Here is a 21,878-nt window from a genome sequence, read left to right as displayed (position 1 = left end):
ATTTTTCAGAGCCCAGTAGGAACTGAAAGCAGAGTTCTGATTGATTGCTATGGGCAACGAAGACCGATTTATTATTAGGCAGTTTGATTTGGAGATATTGGAGGAGGCTCCTTTTTCACGGGCCACCCTGTACATCTACATTATCTACTACTTAGTACATGATCATTTATTAGAATAAATACATCAAATCCTGTAAAAATGTATTCACTTGGTTTGCTCTTTGGCCTAGTGGGGCATATACTCTACTCAACAAACATGCAACTATGAACACTGTCCATTGTAAGGGAAGTGTTCAGATAACACCAAGGAAACCTGTGAAATTGTCCTTTTAACGCCTCATTCACACAGTCAGTGTTTGGTCAGTGATTACCATCAGTGATTTTGAGCCAAAACTAGTGGCGGCTCTAAACACAGAACAGGTACAGATCTCTCCTTTATACCTTATGTATGTGGAGGCTCCGATCCTGGTTTTAGCTCACAAACACTGATGGAAATCACTGACGTGTGAATGAGGCTTAAACCAAATGCCAGAAAAGCAGACAGCAAATTCTCCCTTTACTGTTGTGGCTTACTATAAACTCAACAAACCAGAAGCGTTTCATATCTAGCCAGACCAGTCTCCGAGACTAAAGCATCCAGGTCCAGGTCTATGACAGGAGTGTCAAAACCAATACCTACAGTAGCCGTTATAGTTATCAAGTATGCCCACAATTCCACAAAGACTGGCTTAGTTGGGGAGTGGATTTTACAGAGCAATGGGTGGGGTACAGAACAAGATAATTTTTAAAGGGGTTATCCAATCCTATAAAAAGCCCCCCAATATGCTGGGCCCCCACACTGAATATACTTACCTGGTTCCTCGCTCCCTGAGCCGCTCCTGGTCCCCGCACCGACGCGACTCTGCTTCTGCCCGTGCGCTAATAAAAACATCCGGTGTCGGGGGGGGGGTGGAGGCAGCCAATGGCAGGTGGGGGGACATTTTATAGGATTAGATAACCCCTTAAAGTCTTGACATCTTAAACCAAGGAAATGTATTCAGATCTGCAGATACCATTTGAAGGTTGTCTGATTATGTCAATATAATGGTTTTATTTTTACAACTAACTCGTCTACTACGAAGGCTGGGTTCACATCACGTTTTTGCCATCTGTTTAACGTATTCAAAAAACGTATAAGTTATTGAATGCCTCAGACAGATGCCATACAGTGGTATCCGTTCACCATAGGGTAGCATTGTAAAAAAATCTTATACGTTAATGGATGCCTCAGAGAGATGCCATACAGTGGCATCCGTCACCAGAGAGTTCATCCCCAATGCCATAGCCTGGCTAAGAGCTGAGCGCTGCAATTGGCCAGCGCTGCAGCATAGGAGAAAGAGACGCCGGCAGGCTCAACTGGGTGGAGCCTAACTATGACTATACCGGAGGCTATAACCGGAGAACGGAGCGGCGCCCGGGGATAATAGTAAGTGCAGGGGGATCCCTGGGCGCCGCTCTACACGTCTGTATATTCAGTTTACATACTTGATTCTGATGAAAGGTCCTCTTTAACATAACCCCTTTGCCACAATGAAAAGCGCTCATTGCCCATGGCCCTTCTGCTGCCCCCTCTTGCCCATACCTGGTGCTGCCTGAGGCGATCGCCACACCTGGCCTCATTGGTGGTGCACCCCTGATTAATGTATATGTCTTTTTAACCAGACTCTGCAGGATAGAAAAGTGTGGTGTGCTACGCTTTTGAATCCTTTTTTCCAACGTATAAGTTAAACAGATGTCAAAGCATAATGTGAACCCATCCTAACGTGTAAAATATAAAAGTACCAGTACAAACAATGACAACAACTTTTATTAAGGAAGAAAACAAGCGTACCTGTTGAAATGGATCATCTCTAAATTCCCTCTTTATGCACAGGTTTCCATGATTAGTGTCCGCATCAGTCTCACTGCTGCAGGAAGAGCGACACTCTGCACAGTGCAGAAGGTCTTCCCAGAGAACATCCTCTGTTTCGGATTCTGGCCGGGTGCTTTCGGAGTCCTGTCGAGAACTTGAGCAGCGAGAGCTACAACTGGTTCCTGATTTTTGAATGTCCTAAAAGAATATTTCTATTATTCACCATTTGTGTAATACATGAGCATAGTACAAAGCACAGTACGCCATCCTTTTCCATCCTGCAAGAGTTTTTTTTTTTTTTTTACAATGAAGCTCTATTGTGGACAGAGCCAACCATTTAACGAATACACTTTTTGTATGTGTTAACCCAGCCTTATATGGGTAATCCAAACATAGCCCTACAACCAGGAAGCCTGAGTTCTATCAATCTGCCACTAACAAATTGCTTCGAAATAGTTTGTCAGAGTCAAATATTTTATGATGCCTCTTTGGGGAAAAAACTCCAACTAGCATTACAGGATTAGTGGTCTTATAAAACGAAAGGACAACTAGATATTTGTACAGCTTGTACCAATTATAAATTAATATATAAAAATTTGCAAAGATTTATGTGTGAGATAATTAACTTGAAAAAGCGGTGATAAACAGAAAAAATACCAGAGAGAATACAACAACCAGCGAGTCATCAAACTCTTTAAGGGGTTGCCCCACCATAACAGCCATCCACAGGACAAACTCTAAGTATCTGATTGGCAGGGTCCAACCTCTGGGACGCCCACTGATCATAAAAGGTCTACTGCAAAATTTGAAATTCAATCAGGAATGGAATGCTAGGAGCATCTGGTACTTATGACTTGGCCAACAGCTGCAGGTGCCCTCTTGAGCTCAACTGTATCACCATCCTCAGGACTGTGATACAGTTGAATACGGTTATGAAGGTGGCAGTATTTTGTGCTGCACTGTGATATTTGCTTCTGCTGAGGATGTATATTGTGCTGCATTATGCTATTTGGTTCTGCTGGGGCAGTATTCTGTCCTGCATTACAGTACAGCACGTCCGCCTACTTGTGTTGCCCCACCTTCTGTCAATTTGGACCCGCCCACATGGGACCACTTTTAGTTTGTTTTTCAGGGCCAATTTAAGTTCCTACTTCACCCATGACCTCATAATTCTGAGGAAAAAAAAAAAAGCATTTTATAGGGAAAATCTTCTCATAGAAGTTGTCCCAGGAAATTAGTGCCCCAATAATACTGCCAAGTGTGAACTAACATATCTATCTGATATCCAATAAAGAGATGCAATCATTAGGAACTTAAGTAAAAATTGAAAAATAAAAAAAAAAGTCAATAATGATTAATTTGCCAAAAAAAGATGTTTCATGTCCTAACACCTCTAATCTGGAAATTAAGGCTTTATGTCATGAAATGTGGGCTAGGCATGTCAAGATGATAAAAAAAAGAATCAATACAGTAAACCCCTCCAAAAGCATCAAGAAGTTTTGTAATACCAGTGGCAATAAATTAGAAACACAATGGTAAATTTCTATATTAATAGCCGAATATGTCTTTAATTGAACATAAAATTATTTTGCTTTAGCAATTAAAGCCAAAAAATGCAAATATGATGCCATACCTCTCCGGTGGGTGAAAGTTATGGACCTGAGTGTTGAAACAAAGGAGATATCTAACCTGATTCCCTGACATTGAAAAAAGTACGCTCCCTCAATTAAACTTGAAAATTCAATGAAAAAGTGAGACTGGACAGACCGCCTACAATGTTCCTGCAGAGTGTTTTTTTTCTGTATGGCACAGCGGAAGCAGACAGCAAGAGTCAATGTGGAAAATGTATTAAAATTTTTTTTGGGCAAGCTCATTTTTTTGCCCAAAAATTAGCAAATTTTTCCTTTTTTCTTTCCACTGCTCATGGCATTTTTTTTTTAAGTGAGCAGTGGCAGTTGATAAATATGACTTAAAATCAGCCCGTCAGGCTAACCATGACCACTTCCTCACTCACTTTTGAAAACTGGAGTGAGTGGTATAAAAACGCAAAATGTTGAAGCAAATAAGCCCGAAAAGTTGCAAGTTGAAGCCAAAGTGCATGGCTTGTTGAATTCCCTCCTCCCCCTATATATCTGTCTGTCTCAGAATTAAAGGGGTTGTCCGGGATCAAAACATTTAAAAAAAAATTAGTTTACTCACTCTTAATAGCCGATTCAAGGTCCCCACATATGTTTTTTTGTATTTTCTCCTCTTTTACAGGGCTCCGACAGTCCCCCATTCATTGTTGACATCAATGTTTATGTTAGTGCTAACTTCCTGCCGCACATGGTCACCTCCTCTGTGCATCCGCCCCCCTGAATCATTCTTTCTCCAGCCTGTTGCAGCATTTGCCTGTATTTTACATAGGAGGCGTTTACTATGCTAAGTAGCATAGTGCTCTGCCTCCTTCATTGAGAAGAAAGCGCACTGCCCGGTGACGTCACCGGACCAGAGGGGCGGGGTTTATCGTCATGTGTTGCCACCTAGTTTCCGCCCCTCAGTGCGCTCTGCATAATCACTGAGCACACTGAGGCTGACGGTGACGTCACCGGGATCCCTGCGAAGCGGAAGCAGAGGCTTCGCTCTGCAGTAAGGGACCCGGTACGTCACTGAATCTTTGAAAAGTGGCACTTCCGGCAGAGGATTTATGACATGAAAACGGGCATTAGAAAAGTCTGACAAAGGTAGGACAGGAATGTATGTAATATTTATGTGCTTGGTGTTCACTTGTAGCAATGTCCCCAATCCCGGACAACCCCTTTAAGCTCCAGCTAGCTGAAAAACCATGACTCCATATTTCAGATCTCACTCACTTCAGGAGTCAGTAGCACTTGCAGTTCTGAATTACAGTGCTAGGAGTATTGTCTTGCATAATGCTGTAAATGGAAAACAATACTCGTAGCAGTGTAATTCTAAACTACAAGTGCTACTGACCTCTGAAGTGAGTGAGATTTGAAATATGGACCCATGGATGTTCAGCTAGAGGGAGCTTAATTCTGAGACAGACAGATATATAGCCACTTTTCGTTGCACGTACTGTGTCTTAGGAAAAGATCCTCTACAGGGATATTGTAGGTTCTCGTTATGTTCTATTCTTTTTCACCTAACAGTTTTAAATCAACACAAGGAAGTTCTCTATGGCTTTTTAAGATATATTGAACCTGGTATGATACTCGCAACAGAACAAGAACCTTTGCAATGCAGTACAATTCTACTTGACCTGAAGTTCATAACACAAGCTCCATTAACTTGTACTTCCAACTACTGGTCAATACAATAAGGATCTGCGAGCATTAACTGGCAAACCTTCAGACTTAATCACACTGTGAACATCCATTACATGCCCCCACAAGACATCAGCAATATAGAGATAATATACAAATCTACAAAAGCCAATGAGATTCCTTCATAAACCGAATTGAAATATGTAATACAGTGAAATAAACTCTGTAGATTTTTGGCACAGAGGAACAGAGAAGAGGACTGATATTATACCTCAGTAGTATAAGGCTTTTTATAATGGTGAGGTTTTCTGTTCCTAAGCATGCTGTCTCCATGAGGCCGGTCCAAACTCCGCCGCGCCATGTATCCTGTGCTTGGGTCATCTTCACTGGAGACCTCATCGGAGAGGTTAGCAGGGGACCTCTGCACATCCTAGATATAGATACTTGCATGAGATTACATGAAAAGCATTACATTGCAATTCATACTGTCTTCTATGTTTCACATATATTTGAAGTGTCATTTTTTCCCAGGTTAATCTCTAAACATCCCAATACTTATGAGAATGGGGAAGTACTGGAAAGTCAAGGTTTATAAATAATTTATGGTGAAACTTCAGAGGACACCTGATGCGTCAGACAGCAGTGTAGGCACCATTAGAATACAAAACACATATTGACGATATTAGGTTTGTGGGAAATAAGCTTGAACATAGGTAGGAAATAAGGCAAAAGCAGATACTTTGATGGTTAAGACAAGACTCTCCATGTGCTCTCTGTCTATGAGACTTGTATTTTTGTACCCCCTGAAGAGCACCAGCTTCCTATTTATTCACACCTCAAATCTACAGATTAAGATAAACTGGAATCAGATTTTGGAAATTACCATTTTGGTTTTATTGTACATGGTCTTGGTTTGAGTCTGATGTGTCCTGTTTGTAACTGCCGTCCACGTAGTCTCTTCAGAGTGGATTGTTTCACTTTGGGGCTCATGCACTTGAACCCCATCCTCACTGCTTTTACCCGTTAACCTCCCCTCTAATGACACGTAACCATTGTCAGTTTCTGTAGATTTGTCGATGGAGTTTTTTGATTTCTTTGAACTGAAGTGAAAAAAAATTCATAAAGTTAATAGCATGAAATCATGGAATCTTCTAACCATCCCGGTGAGGAGAAGACAACTAAAGCGATTAGAAATGAGATCAGTAATAGAGAATCAAGATGTGCTTGGACAGCAGATAAAAAGAAAGAAATAAAAAAATCTGTAATTAAAATAATGTATTAAAGTGACACGTGACCATCACAGTACAGTGAAAGCTTCTGGGTTTCCAGTCCTCTCTTAGAATTCATAGCCCAGTCGTATATATAATAGTCATGTTATTTGAAATGATACCAAGGGTAAAAATATTCAAACTGATCAGACTAAAAAGGTATATGGTTTTGAACAAATACATAAAAGAAAAAACATAAAAATCTACAATTTAGCAGTCAGGTCATTTACACCAACTTTTATTGAAACTATAACAATGCTGTATGTGATTAAAGGGGAAGATGTGACAATTACATAATTAAAATACTGTGAAAAAAAAAAAGGAGCTTGTAACAAGATTAAGTTATATGGAGTACATGGTGTGCAATTACCACATTAAGGTGTAAAAGACACCATGCTCTGCTAGAAGGAATAATGATGTACCGCAAACCTCAATTAGCACTGGAGAATAGACTGAAGCTTGTATGCAATGTCTTTGGTAGGTTCTCTACGTTAACCCCAGGTCTTTCACTACAGTGATAGTCACAGATGAATGACTCACAACTACAAACAGCGCAAAACGCAAGACCACATCCCGCTCATAAAAATTCTGATAAAGTTCATACACTACAGTGTGCGCACAGAAAGAAATTTAAGACAACATGGAAATTTACAAAAAAAAAAAAAGAGGTCTAATAAAGGCCAAATGAGCTGAATTCCCATTGTCGGCATCACATCTCAACGTGTGAATTGTATGGCGACCAAATGATCGTACTCATAAACGTTTGTTCTCGATGCAGACTGCACAGATGTGAGTAAAAGGCCCTTTGAACGAGCAATGATCGACTTGTTTTATTCATGACCAACGTTCTTTCAAGGTTGAAACTGGCCCGTGTAAAAGGACCTATTCTTATTATGCAGTTATACACTCTTAAGGGGTTTTAATCAACTATTAACTAAGGCCCCTAGTCTGCATTGCCTACTGAAAGATTTATACTAACCTACTCCCTGCGGCTCTGGTCCTGTGCACTGGCCTCCATCACCACTGAAGCCAGTTATTGGGTGCAGCAGCACACATGAACATGTCTATGCCTCGGGTCAGAAGAAAACAAGCTGGATAGGCAAGGGGGAGCCACTGATCAATAGAGCATGGATTTCTATGGAGCGGCAGCCGAGCATTGCCATGCTGCGCCATTCAATGTTTACAGGCTGACGGAAACAGCTGAACATTGTAGTTGACAGTCTGTGCCAGTCCTAAAGAGTTTGAATGTAGTGACAGGCACATGACAGGCCTGACCACCGCTTCTTTCAAACTTCTCCTCTATAGATTTGACGGATCTGGTCTATTAATATAAAATCAGTGTGTAATGTCAACAATCAAAATACAAACACTATGGCCTTGATTTATCATACCTTTACTCCAGAATTCTGGCATCAAAAAGTTGCAAAATAGGGCCTTTGCGACTATTTTGCATTCGCTTGCGCATAATTTATGTGATTGCGCAATTTTTTTGGACTTTTTACACTCACTTGCGCAAAATTTTGCGACTTTTTGCATGTGTAACACCACTCGCTCCAGTTTTGTAATATGGGTGGGAAAGTGGGCGTGGTTAGTCATGTTAATGAGTTTCACTCCGGATTTATCACAGAGTCGTAAATAAGTCACAATCTCACTCCAGGAGGAGGGTGGAGTAGGAAAACTAGAGTAGCTTCTCCAGACAGAAGTGTTAGGTTTAAGGACAAGCCAAATTTATCAAACAACATGCAACATTTGATAAATGTGGCACAAAGTATTCCAACACAGACTGAAGTAAAACTGACTTCAAATATTCTCCTAATGATAAATCCCCCCCTATGTCAAGAGCAGCACTTTCTTCCCTGCTCAGTGCAGACTGATATCTCTTATTGCGGAATCTAAAATGTATAAAACTTCATCAGAATTTTTAGAACACTTGAGACAACAAACAAAAAAAGCTGCGGACAGACTGACAGAAAAATAAGAGGTACACAATATCCCTTCTCCTGGCAAGCAGACTTCTTGTGCATTTCCAAACAGAAGGAAATTAGATCTAAACCTGCCAACCATAAACTATGTATGAAGTGCGGTGCCAAACGCATTTCTGTTTCACAGCTACTTAAATTTTTAAACAGGTACAATTTCAAGATCAAATGAAGAAACAACCCGACAAATATCTTCTCTTCAGACTTCCCCTTCACCAAAAAAGAAGTTCTTACTTTTACAGTTTTATTAGAATAGAATAGTTTTTACAAGTCACTGATTTTTCACGTTATCATTATACAAAGAAGTGTCTGGACGATAACGTATTTTTATGTAGGCTCAGTATGGCAAAAAAAAAAAAAAAAAGGGATACGCAGCCCGCTGCTCTCGCTCCAGCGCGTACTATATGCCTGTTGGTCTCTGTTTCTTGGTCCCTCTCAAGAAAGAAAGGGATGCAAATGGGCTCTTAACAAGCTCTGCCTCCAATGCCACCAGATGTAAGGCAGTCAATGTTCGGCCCTTTAAATAAGCCTTGAGACATGACTCGGTAATTAAATAAGCCAGCACCTCATCTGCAGACAGCTGTTTCGGGTTGATTGCCCCTCATCAGTGCAGAACAGAGAGTACTGGCTTAACTGGGTGAGACGCTCAAGTCAGGATTTGGGGAGCGAGCGCTCAAGAAGCAGAAAATATCCCGTCAAGCCAATTACTGGCTAAGGCGGGTCAATACGGTAACCAGTGATTGGCTGAGTGGGCACTTTCTGCATGTTGGGAAGGACCAGGAAGCAGGAAACCAGTCAGAATTGAAGTTGCTAATGGGAGCAATTGATGAGGTATCACTTTTTGTTTTTACCGTCTTATGCCATTATGAGCCTGGGTAAAAACAAACGTCATCATCTGAACAACCCTTTTATGGAACATCTATTACTGCATAAATCTAAAATAGAGTTGCCACATACAGCAATAATGTGGCCTAACCGATCGCTGAATGAGTCCCAAATGATCTTGGCAGCTGTATACAGAATGATTGTTCTACGGCAGGCTTTAGAGAGTTACTTACATAATAATGCACAGCTTCTATAATATATAGTGGATGCAAACTATAGTGCCAGGGATTTCCAGAGAAGGGATACTGCATCTCTCCAAGTACAAAAAGCTTGGAATAAATACAAACCCTGATAAAAAGAAAGCGGCATGCCAGATATCTCTGAAGACGGCGCCAATACTGTGAGAGGTGCTTGTACCGTAGTTCTGCAAAGTCCCTTCTTGTGTATTATCTGTGGTGCTAGAGCCATCGCCTTCCCTATGTACTTCCAAATGTGCTGCTTTCCTTAATTTCCTTCAGCAAAAGAGATGAAAAAGTTGGAAGGCCTTCATCATTGACTTGCATTGAGCAATGAAACAATGGTTGTAGCTAGGCTACACTTACAAATGTAGCGTAGATTAAAAAAAATAAAAAAAAATAATAATGATGATTTCTTACCATGAAATGTGATTTTGGATAATCTCATGATATAGTTCAGAGCCTAACAAGCCTCTGGCCATTTCTATACTGTACAGGATCGATTAAAAAGATTGTGTAAGTGGCCGGAGATAAGCAGTGAATGCTGAACCGTATACTATACTTCAACATACAATGGTACGGAAACATAAGTGACTATGCTTTTCAATATAGTAGAAGCTTAGTGGTTAAACAGACACAAAATGGGCATGTTATACATGTACACTCACCGACAAAAAATAATGCACAAAAAGGAGTTGGAATCGAATTAAACTTTATATTTGTGAATGCCATGAAGATATATGCAAGTGATTATATATAGAGAGAAAGGATACGTTTATTGCGGAAAAGGAGGCTCTAGTACCCCATTAGGCCGCCTTTAGTCTGGATACAAGATGAGACAGTTGAGCATATAGGTTCTATGTGGTATCCTGCGGCACATTTGCCAACAATGTAGCAGCTGGGTTTGTAGAGTCTGCACCCTCGCAGGATGCCAAAGCTGGCATCCCAGCTAGTCTAATAAATGTTCGATTGGTGATAATCTGGCAACTGGGTAGGCCAAGGAAACGCTGCAATCTGGCAGATACCTTCCTGTGTAACTCCTGCTGTGTGAGGGCAAGTAATTATTCTGCTGAAAAATGCCTGTTGGAAGCCCAACCATTAGAGGCACGACATGTGCAGAATGTCCTGCACATATCGCGAGCTGTTAGTGCTCCTCGTATCACTACTTGCGGTGACCAACTGGCATATTTGATGGCTCCCCAGATCATCACACCAGCAGTTGGGGCAGAGTGTCACTCCACAGCAAAGGAGCTAACCCCAAGGCCTCCATACTCTAACTCACGCTTCGCAGAATTCCAAACCGCATCTGGATTTATCACTAAAGACAATATGGTTCTAGTCTGTAGCACTCTAGGTTTTTCATTCGTGACACCACTGCAAAAGCGACGGCGGGTGGCTGTTAATGGCAGGAAATATAATGGGCATCTCAACACCAAATTTCCTTCTGCTAAGTACTTGGAAATGGTCCAGGCAGAGACAGGGGTGAGTAATGAAAGTATCACCGGTGTCTGGATATGGACAACAAAACTGTAGGAGCTGATCGTGCTTGTCTGCGGCTCAAACAATCCTCTCTTCTGGTGGTCTGTCAGGGCCATCCAGAGCCTGTTTGCCGTGTGTGCCCTCATGTAACCACTGCTCCCAACACCTCCTGACAGCTAGATCTGAACGGTGGGCATTTAGTTAAAACGACCATTCTTCTCTCAGTCCAATGATTTGCCCCATCTGAAAGTCTGTTAATTGGGCAAAAAGTCTTCGAGTCATAGAGGCATGTCTACCAGTCAGCAAAACTTTCCCTAAGAGGTACACTACCCAAAAGTAGCCTCTGGAAGCATTTTTACACAACACCGGGGGAACACTCTTGTGGCAAGACCCAGTGTCTAATCAGACCACAGCTGTATTCATTTACAAATCTGCTTAAGGTTTTGCAGAAATCCAACATTTCTATCTGGGTGTGTTATTATTTTTGTCAATGAGTGTATATCAAGGGGAAAATTTCTTGGCGTATACTGTGAATATAGATCCTAAACATGGTGGGAAACTATATACTGTTGGCTGCAAAAACTTCCATATATATTTATATATTTATTTTACACTTCTAGTATTTCTAGTTAGAGTAACGCATCACACGAATTGCTATTTGGGAAAAGCAACCAAGAACCCTCATTTAAACCATTTGAATGTCCTATGATGCCAGTGACATTTCTATCCTTCAGCTAATTAAGTGTAAAACATTCATAATTCCAGGAGTTAGCAAGTTTTCACACATTGATGCTTCCATCCACATAGCTTCCGAGGGGTTAAAAGGACAGGTGCCACACTAAAATCCATTAGTCATGAAAACTGTCCATGCATGAAGAAAGCACACGTTAGGCATGTCTTGTGTTTTTATCCTTTACCTTCTTCTTTTTCCACCTAGGACTGGAGGTGATTTAACCGTCCTTGTTGATACGATCTGACAATGAACTGTTCCAAGTAACAGCATTAACCATATTGGTCCAATAACTTCAGTTAATGGTACACAGTGAGGTCCAGGTGATAGGATGAATAATACTACTGAGGCAACTACAAAAAATAGGTAGAGATCATCGAAAAATTGGTCAACTTTAAATATGTGAAATTACATGCCACACATACATGAGATAGAAATGTTAGAACTTAGATGTCAAAATTATCAGATTGCACCGCAATCTGCGACTTTTCCCGCTCAATCCAGGGGAAGGGGACAGACTCATCTCATTTATCATTTTCTATAAAATGGTCTAACTCTACACCAGCAAGGGAGCAGGCGTAGATTTAGGACAGGCAGTTGATAAGCTGAAGTTATGTAGAGGCCGGCGCTCCTCTACATAAATTCAGCACATCCACCGCCAGCTAAAGGGTATTAACCCCTTAGTGACCAAGCCTGTTTGGGCCTTAATGACCAAGCCAAATTTTGGAAATCTGACATGTGTCATTTTAGCTTAGAATAACTTTGTAACGGTTTTGCACATCAAAGTTATTCTGACATTGTTTTCTCGTCACATATTGTACTTTACTTAGGTGGTAAAATTCTACCGATAAAATATGCGTATCTTTATTAAAAAAGTGAAAATTAATGAAAAACATTTTCAACTGCAATATTTCACATGCATACATAAATAAATACTATTCAATATTTTTATCAGAAATATATTTCCACATCTTTACTTTATTTTGGCTGCACTTACAAAAAAAAATTACTTTTTTATTTTTTATTTAGATGTGGGGGGCGCCCTAATAACTTTATTTAACACATCTGGTGGCCATATTGCCCCGATCGGAGTGCTGGGGGACCCGATCGGGGCATAATTTGAACTTCTCTCTCCTCTCCTGAGGAGAGAGACCTTACTGAGAGCAGCGGTGAGCGGTGGCCGCCGCCGCCATCTTTCTTGAGGGTAAGGGGGGGTGGGGATGAGGATCGGGACCCAGATAAGGGCCAGAAGCGCTGGGGGACCTGATCGCTGCACCAGAGACTTTCTCCCTCCTCTCTTACATGAGAGGAGGGAGAAAGTTTAGTGTGGGCAGCTCCGCTGCCGGCATTTTCTGTGATCGCCGTGATAAAGTGTATCACGGCGATCACGTGATCAGAGACCGCTTGTCACGGTCTCTGATCACTGCCCGGAACCCTCAGCTACCTCCGGTAGCTGCAGGCACGGAGCTACAGCGCTTGATTTTATCGCTAACTTGGGCTGAAGTGCCGCCGTAAAAAGGCGGCGCTCCAGCCCAAGGCCCCTTAGTGACCGGCGTAAAAACACGTATCGGTGGTCACTAAGGGGTTAAGACTACCATCTAAAACGCCGGTCTTAATAAATGACCCCCTATGTGTCGTCATGATTACCAACATAAAAGTACTTAATTTCAAACCGATTAGTCATACATGGTTAGTTTATAGGAAGTGCTACAGCCTTAAGTAGGGGCTAGGGAGAGTAAGGCAAAAATACCTTTTGTGAAGCTTTTATCATTTGGAGTAGTGTAAATATGATGTTTTATTCTAACATAATCTGCTCTTCAAGTGCTTCGCATCCCCTCTCCTCTGCCTTGAGTGACAGCTGTAGAGCTCTCCTAGTTGAATGCAACAGCCACTCAGACTACAGGGAGGGACTATGATGCAGGAGCTAGCAGAATAAAAGTTCATATTCACAATACTCCAGATGACTAAATGGTCAAAACTGCTGATAGACTCCTTTTACAGATAACTGCAGACTATGGACATCATTGGGGAATTTATTAAGACTGGTGTTTCATAAGCCAGCCTTAAAGGGGTATTCCAATCTTGGACAGTGGGGGCATATATCGCTAGGATACTTACAAAGGAGCCTGCAAAGTGCCAGGTGTGCGGCATCACAACAGTTAAACAGCCAAACACTGGTTTATTGCTACTGGCTACGAGGATACGGTTTCTGAGACAGTTTTGTAAACGTGGCCAAGACGTGACAATTTCTAGTGGGTGCCACCAAAACCAAATAATTCCATTTATAAAGAAGAAATTGATGGCGTTATATAAATCAATACGGTAATTGGCATTTATTCTAACATGGGTAACAAAAAGGAGCAAGCTTGTTGTATTTCCAGCTTGGCTACACTTGTTTCACATCACGTCACACAACGGACACCATTGACCTGTAATGTAGTCTGTCCGGTTCCACCAAGGTATCCATTGCCCTATAATGTAGCCCGTCAGGTTCCACCAAGGTATCCATTGCCCTATAATGTAGCCCGTCAGGTTCCACCAAGGTATCCATTGCCCTATAATGTAGCCCGTCAGGTTCCACCAAGGTATCCATTGCCCTATAATGTAGCCCGTCAGGTTCCACCAAGGTATCCATTGCCCTATAATGTAGCCCGTCAGGTTCCACCAAGGTATTCATAGCTTTTCTGTCCAATGTGACAGAATCTACAATGGAGCCTCTGGAGTAGAGGTGGCCCCAGCTAAGTAAAGAAATCATCCTAGGTAACAACCATTATGTCCTTATGATGTACAGGTCCAGTGATCCCCCAGCCATTCCAGAAATCTACCAATCCTTTTGCTTTACGTTAAATAAAAGGACAAACGCTAGGATATTTAGATTTGTAGATGGATAGACATACATGTAGATTTTCTCAGAGAAATGTGTTCCCACTGTGATCATTTACCATTCTGTATGCAATAAGAAAAGCCTTAGCATTTTAATCCAGACACGGGGGGTGATTTTTATCAAGGCTTTAATTGTAACCTCAATAAATGCAAAGCATATGTGCAGGGTAAAAATAAGTTACCATGGAAACAGAGACCGGTAAGGGAATGCAAATAAAAGCTACCCGGGCGCTCGCAAAAAGGTCACACATACTAGTCGCTTGATTATAACATAAATTATTTCATGAGCTTCCATTTAATGTAGCACAGGTCACCATAGGCCTGCGAATCAATAGTCCGCTGTGCCAACGGAGGAATTTATTTTAATTGAAACTCATTTTCAGCACAATTTAACTAAATATGGGCAGTAGGAAAAAGAGCAGCTTACTGAATACACTTCCAAAAGTAAGAAAGTAAAATAACGGCAAACACAATGCTAGGTAGCCCGAAATTGAATATATTGTGATAACGCCACCAGGCAAAATGCAAAGAATTGAGCAGCCAGCAATACAAGTAATTAATAGGTAAATATTAGCGGCATTATCTCATTTTATGGGTAAAGTCATGCAAGGTTAGTTTCACTCTAGTGTTAAATAGATCCGGTCGAAACAGCCTGCTAGAGCTCTCTGGATTGGGCAGTGCCTGGCGGTACCCGATGCCCGCTGGGATAGCAACCTGTGCATGGGTAGTAAACTGGCCATCCCCTGTGGCAAAGAACAGGCCTACATACAGGAGTTAAACGGGTGTTTGGGACTTACTGAGAGGCTATCTTTAGGATAGGTCAACAATAGAAGATTGGCGGGGCCCCCACTATTTACCTGAACCATATGCTGGAACTACACAACTAGGTCCACTGTGTAACAGCTGAACCTAGGTAGGCTAGTTTCACACATGCAGAACAGCTATACGGCAGGCTGTTCAGGCAGAGAACAGCCTGCCGGAAGGGTCCGTAATGAGCATCCATCGCAGATCCAGTCACTTTTCACTAAATAAAAAAAGAGTGGTGCACGCAGTGCTTTTTTCCTCTGTAGAATAATGGACACCTAGGTGGAACCTAATGGACACTATTATGTCAAAGGGGTATGTCCGCCACTGATGGTGCCCATGCGTGATGGACCTGGCAGTGCATTGTTGTTTCAGTATAAACAGAAACCATGATGCGGATGTGAACATACAGGGGCAGGTTTATTAATACCGGCGTTTTAGACACCAGTCTTAATAAACCCCTAAGCTGGTGGTAGATCCGCCGGAGTTATGAAGAGGCGCTGGCGTTTACATAACTTCGGTGGATCCACTGCCACATCTAAATGTAAGACAGCTTCCTGTTTCAGGCGTAGAAAATAGTAGTTCTCTGGATCCAGCATAGCCAGATACTACCATGTGCCTGCCGGACAGCATTGGCTATAAGGGAACCGGCGCGCATCCGGCCACTCCACAGCATAAATGCTGGGATTCGGTTGGTCAAAAGTTGCTGCATGGAATGGTTTTTGTCCAGCTGAATCTCAACATTTATGGCAGGGAGCGGCCAGATCCCCACGGTTTCCATTATAGTCAATGGGGTCTGGTGGGCAAGCGTCACTATATGTTTATGACGGATCCAGAGAACTCTGGCATGCTGTTCTCTGCCTGAACAGCCTGCAGTATGGCTGTCCTGCATCTGTGAAACTAGCCTAGCCAGTTTCAGCCTAGCTGTGCCGCATGTGTGAACGTAGTGTTACTGCAGCACTGAGCCCATTCCCTTGACCCCTACCAATGTGATATGGATGAACTATCCTAAGGATAGAGGGTTCAAGCATACAGTTGGTCTTGAAAATCACAGGGAACTGATACACATAATACAGTATGACTGTATAACTGCACGGATATTTCTTATATAATGAAAAAGCTTTATTTGATGAAACTAGAATACCCCTTGAAGGACAAATGAGAGGCTTTATTTTGTCATTTGATCTTTTTTGCTGGTTTGTTAGTTAACTTAAAGCTTCTTCATAAAGCCATTTTCTTCATTCTGAAGTAGGGCTGAAACGATTACTCAATTGAATCGAGTAATTTGACACAAAAAAAATCGTCCAAATGTGACCACGGAGCGGAAGTGAAGCGCTTGCTATTACTCACCGCTCTGTGGTCACCAGCCGGCCCGCACCGCGATGCACTGTACTGTATCCTGACACAGTGTCAGGTCACAGTGCACATAAGCGCGCACTATGACCCGATGCTGTGTGACGTCAGGACGAAAGTGCAGCGCGCAGAGAAGATGATGAGGAGCTGTGGAGTGGTGCCCCTACAGGAAAGATAAGTACTGGCACTGGGGACATGGCTAGGAGGGGAAGGTGGTGGAACTGGGGGGCAAGCTGATGACACTGGGGGGCAAGCTGATGGCACTAGGGGGGGCAGCTGATGGCACTAGGGGGGGGGCTGCTGATGGCACTAGGGGGGGGGGGCTGCTGATGGCACTAGGGGGGGGGGCTGCTGATGGCACTAGGGGGGGGGGCTGCTGATGGCACTAGGGGGGGGGCTGCTGATGGCACTAGGGGGGGGGCTGCTGATGGCACTAGGGGGGGGCTGCTGATGGCACTAGGGGGGGGGGCTGCTGATGGCACTAGGGGGGGGGGCTGCTGATGGCACTAGGGGGGGGGCTGCTGATGGCACTAGGGGGGGCCGCTGAGTTTTTATAAAGAAAAATGTTCTTTCAATTCGTTTTTTGTTATTAGAGTACTCAATTAATCAATGGATTAATTGATAGAATACTCTATTACAAAAATTGTTGATAGCTGCAGCCCTATTCTGAAGCTCCCATAATGTCTTTGTTCTCTTTGTGATGCAGATCTTGTTAGTTCTTTCCCCCACGAAACAATAAAGTTACCACTGTCTACACACAAGCTGCTCATAACATAAAAAACAACGCGGTTGTAAAAGCAACAACATGTTTACGGATAATCACAAGGGAGAGCTCTGAAAATAGCTGCTGCACCGTGGCAAATTGCAGACAAATTCCTTTACTCTCAAATGAGTTACATTTGATTGCATTCAAATGCAGAAAATCTGGAGGGAGAAAAGCACCTGAACTTGGCTCAAGGCTGTGAGCAGAACTGTTTATCTGTGCCTTCTACAGAAGACCGCTAGCAATCTCAGCTATGAGTCACTGTCTGGCGCTGCTTGTGTTCTAAATACAAAGCCGCTAGTGAAGCCAACATGACAAACATCAAGTCCTGATAAAGGAAAGGCAAGAAATGGCTGCATTAGGCTTGTGTACAACTGTGGAGAAGGGTCCGTAATGAGCCTCCATCGCAGATCCTGTCACATTTAACAAAATAAAAAAATAGTGGAATAATGGACACCTAGGTGGAACCTAATGGACACTATGTCCGCCACTGATGGTGCCCATGCGTGACGGACCTGGCACTGCATTGTTGTTTCAGTATAAACAGAAACCAAGATGCGGATGTGAACACACAGGGGTACGTTTATTAAAACTGGCGTTTTAGACGCCGGTCTTAATAAACCCCTAAGCTGGTGGTGGATCCGCCGGAGTTATGAAGAGGCGCCGGCCTTTACATAACTTCGGTGGATCCTCCGTCACTTCTAAATGTAAGACAGCTTCCCGTTTCAGGCGTAGAAAATTGTAAATGAGACGGACCTGACGTCCCGCCCCCTTTTATAGCCCTGGTGTGAGGGGGGAGAAGTCGCAGACTGCGGTGCAACTAGCTGCTACGCCGCAATCTGCGCCTGAAAAATGCCTAATATAGGCGGATTTCAGCTTTATAAATGACCCCCAGAATTCCTAGAATATTACATAAATACATTAGCGCTATTCGCTTTCTGTCAGGTATTTTTAAGGCAATTAAAGCTTAGTCTACACCCTAGGCTTGCAGTTAAAGGGGATCTGTCCCCATCAGCCTCCCTATCTATCTGCATATACACAAAGTGGTGGTTACCCTGATTAAAACTCTTCTTTTTTTTGGTTGATCTGAGGCTCCAATCCAAAGGTTTACTTTAGTTTTTTAATATGCAAATTAGGCCTTTGATGCAATGAGGGAGTCACCATTGCTCTTGTTACGCCCAAGCTTCGCTCATTTCTGTGGCCAGCACTTCTCTCGCTGATGTGCCACTGCCTTGCCCTGTCAATCAAAGCAGCGAGGGAGTGGAGGGCCACAGAAAAGACTGGAGATTGGGTGCCAGAACGGCAAAAGTGACTCCCTCATTGCACCAAAGTCATGTCTAATTTGCATATTAAGAAAAAGTATCATAACTCGGGAACGGAACCCTGGATCAAGAAGAGAGAAAAAAGCGCTTTAATAGGGTGAACCACAGCTATGTGTCTATGGAAACAGCTGGATAGGGAGGTCGCTGGTCACAGATGTCCTTAAAAATATTAGAACCACTGAAAGAAACCTAAGGAACCCCATTATAAGTCAAAGAGATCCATCAGGATTAAAGGGGTTGTCTGGCTGTTTCCTACATGCTGAGAGGGACCAGGAAGTAGAGACCAGCGGTGGACCATGAAGCGTTGGAAGGTACACTGGTAGTGGACTGGCAAACTGAGTATGATTTATTTTATCATTTCATACCATGTGGAGGGTTTTTTGAATAATTTAAACAACCTGACAACCCCTTTAATTTGGATCTGGTCAATAATGTGTTCTCCATTATAATTTGGAACTATCAACACAACTCAACATTTAGGTTTCATACACTCTATGCAGCATAGGGTTTATAAGTGGCAACAAATGACAGATCTGCTCGCCAGAACCTTCACAAGCAATCACAACCAGACCATTGGAATCAAAGGTGTCTGTCACTGTCTACATCATTTCTGCTTGAGTACCAGGAATGCTACTGGAAAGCTGAGAAAAGCACCTTAGTACATTATTAATGCATTTCCAATGAGATGTAGACATACAGTACTTAAGAGACAAGGACATGTTGAAGGTTTTACGTATCAAATAAACTAGGCCAAGAGTACAAGCCCTGAGCACAGAGCTGTAAATACAAAAATACATGTATCAATGCTTCTTGTGCATACACCTACCTTGAAGGAGATATAGTAGAAACAGCCAAGAGAAAATGACCTTTGACGTTACTTGAAGCCACCATCGAAAGAAAAACGGAAAAAAAACTACACGAACTATTCCTTTTCTTGTAAGCGATGTCCATGGACTTTCTGGTTTTGCTTTTGCAAAAGCAGACCCTTGTGGGAAAGAAAATTGGAATAATTAAAAGAAAAAAAAGGGCACAGTTTAAGCTATATTTATTTAGGTCGACATTAAAATCAATTCAATTTTTTTGGATTAAAGAGAAGCAATGATATAATAATATCTAAAGGGGTTATTTCATGATTAAAGGGTTTCTGTCACCAGAATTAACCCTATTAAGCTAGCTGACATTACCGATGTGCTAATGTCAGCTGAACCTAACTAGCCTATTCCTACTTGTATCTATGCCCCTGTTACTCCAGAAATCTAACTTTTAACCACTTCAGCCCCCAGTGCTTAAACACCCTGAAAGACCAGGCCACTTTTTACACTTCTGACCTACACTACTTTCACCGTTTATTGCTCGGTCATGCAACTTACCACCCAAATGAATTTTACCTCCTTTTCTTCTCACTAATAGAGCTTTCATTTTGTGGTATTTCATTGCTGCTGACATTTTTACTTTTTTTGTTATTAATCGAAATTTAACGATTTTTTTGCAAAAAAATGACATTTTTCACTTTCAGTTGTAAAATTTTGCAAAAAAAACGACATCCATATAGAAATTTTGCTCTAAATTTATAGTTCTACATGTCTTTGATAAAAAAAAAATGTTTGGGTAAAAAGAAAATGGTTTGGGTAAAAGTTATAGCGTTTACAAACTATGGTACAAAAATGTGAATTTCCGCTTTTTGAAGCAGCTCTGACTTTCTGAGCACCTGTCATGTTTCCTGAGGTTCTACAATGCCCAGACAGTACAAACACCCCACAAATGACCCCATTTCTGAAAGTACACACCCTAAGGTATTCGCTGATGGGCATAGTGAGTTCATAGAACTTTTTATTTTTTGTCACAAGTTAGCGGAAAATTATGATTTTTTTTTTTTTTTTTTTCTTACAAAGTCTCATATTCCACTAACTTGTGACAAAAAATAAAAAGTTCTATGAACTCACTATGCCCATCAGCGAATACCTTGGGGTCTCTTCTTTCCAAAATGGGGTCACTTGTGGGGTAGTTATACTGCCCTGGCATTCTAGGGGCCCAAATGTGTGGTAAGGAGTTTGAAATCAAATTCTGTAAAAAATGACCTGTGAAATCCGAAAGGTGCTCTTTGGAATATGGGCCCCTTTGCCCACCTAGGCTGCAAAAAAGTGTCACACATCTGGTATCTCCGTACTCAGGAGAAGGTGGGGAATGTGTTTTGGGGTGTCATTTTATATATACCCATGCTGGGTGAGAGAAATATCTTGGCAAAAGACAACTTTTCCCATTTTTTTTATACAAAGTTGTCATTTGACCAAGATATTTATCTCACCCAGCATGGGTATATGTAAAAAGACACCACAAAACACATTCCTCAACTTCTCCTGAGTACGGGGATACCAGATGTGTGACACTTTTTTGCAGCCTAGGTGGGCAAAGGGGCCCATATTCAAAAGAGCACCTTTCGGATTTCACAGGTCATTTTTTACAGAATTTGATTTCAAACTCCTTACCACACATTTGGGCCCCTAGAATGCCAGGGCAGTATAACTACCCCACAAGTGACCCCATTTTGGAAAGAAGAGACCCCAAGGTATTCGCTGATGGGCATAGTGAGTTCATGGAACTTTTTATTTTTTGTCACAAGTTAGTGGAATATGAGACTTTGTATGAAAAAAAAAAAAAAAAAAAAATAAGCATTTTCCACTAACTTGTGACAAAAAATAAAAAATTCTAGGAACTCGCCATGCCCCTCACGGAATACCTTGGGGTGTCTTCTTTCCAAAATGGGGTCACTTGTGGGGTAGTTATACTGCCCTGGCATTTTCCAGGGGCCCTAATGTGTGGTAAGTAGGTAAATGACCTGTGAAATCCTAAAGGTGCTCTTTGGAATATGGGCCCCTTTGCCCACCTAGGCTGCAAAAAAGTGTCACACATGTGGTATCGCCGTATTCAGGAGAAGTTGGGGAATGTGTTTTGGGGTGTCATTTTACATATACCCATGCTGGGTGAGAGAAATATCTTGGCAAAAGACAACTTTTCCCATTTTTTTATACAAAGTTGGCATTTGACCAAGATATTTCTCTCACCCAGCATGGGTATATGTAAAA

General features: G+C 42.1%; 1 protein-coding gene across 2 annotated transcripts in view; it reads right to left on the bottom strand.

Annotated features, from left to right (window-relative positions):
• The window catches only part of PHTF2 (putative homeodomain transcription factor 2), a 120,073-nt gene that overhangs the window by 23,037 nt on the left and 75,158 nt on the right, over window positions 1-21,878 (bottom strand). The window contains exons 5-10 of one of the 2 annotated variants that reach the window (XM_040413055.1): window positions 19,622-19,780; window positions 11,858-12,023; window positions 9,573-9,737; window positions 6,037-6,253; window positions 5,425-5,583; window positions 1,870-2,088 (exon numbers count right to left, since the gene is read on the bottom strand). In XM_040413055.1, the coding sequence (XP_040268989.1) occupies window positions 1,870-2,088; window positions 5,425-5,583; window positions 6,037-6,253; window positions 9,573-9,737; window positions 11,858-12,023; window positions 19,622-19,780 (1,085 nt within the window). The remainder of the gene's footprint in view (window positions 1-1,869; window positions 2,089-5,424; window positions 5,584-6,036; window positions 6,254-9,572; window positions 9,738-11,857; window positions 12,024-19,621; window positions 19,781-21,878) is intronic. The other variant, XM_040413056.1, reaches the window with a different exon arrangement.

Source organism: Bufo bufo, chromosome 1, assembly GCF_905171765.1.
Source record: "Bufo bufo chromosome 1, aBufBuf1.1, whole genome shotgun sequence".
NCBI lineage: Eukaryota > Metazoa > Chordata > Amphibia > Anura > Bufonidae > Bufo > Bufo bufo.
The sequence above is the reverse complement of the archived record's forward strand: the minus strand, read 5'-3'. Positions and strand labels throughout refer to the sequence as shown.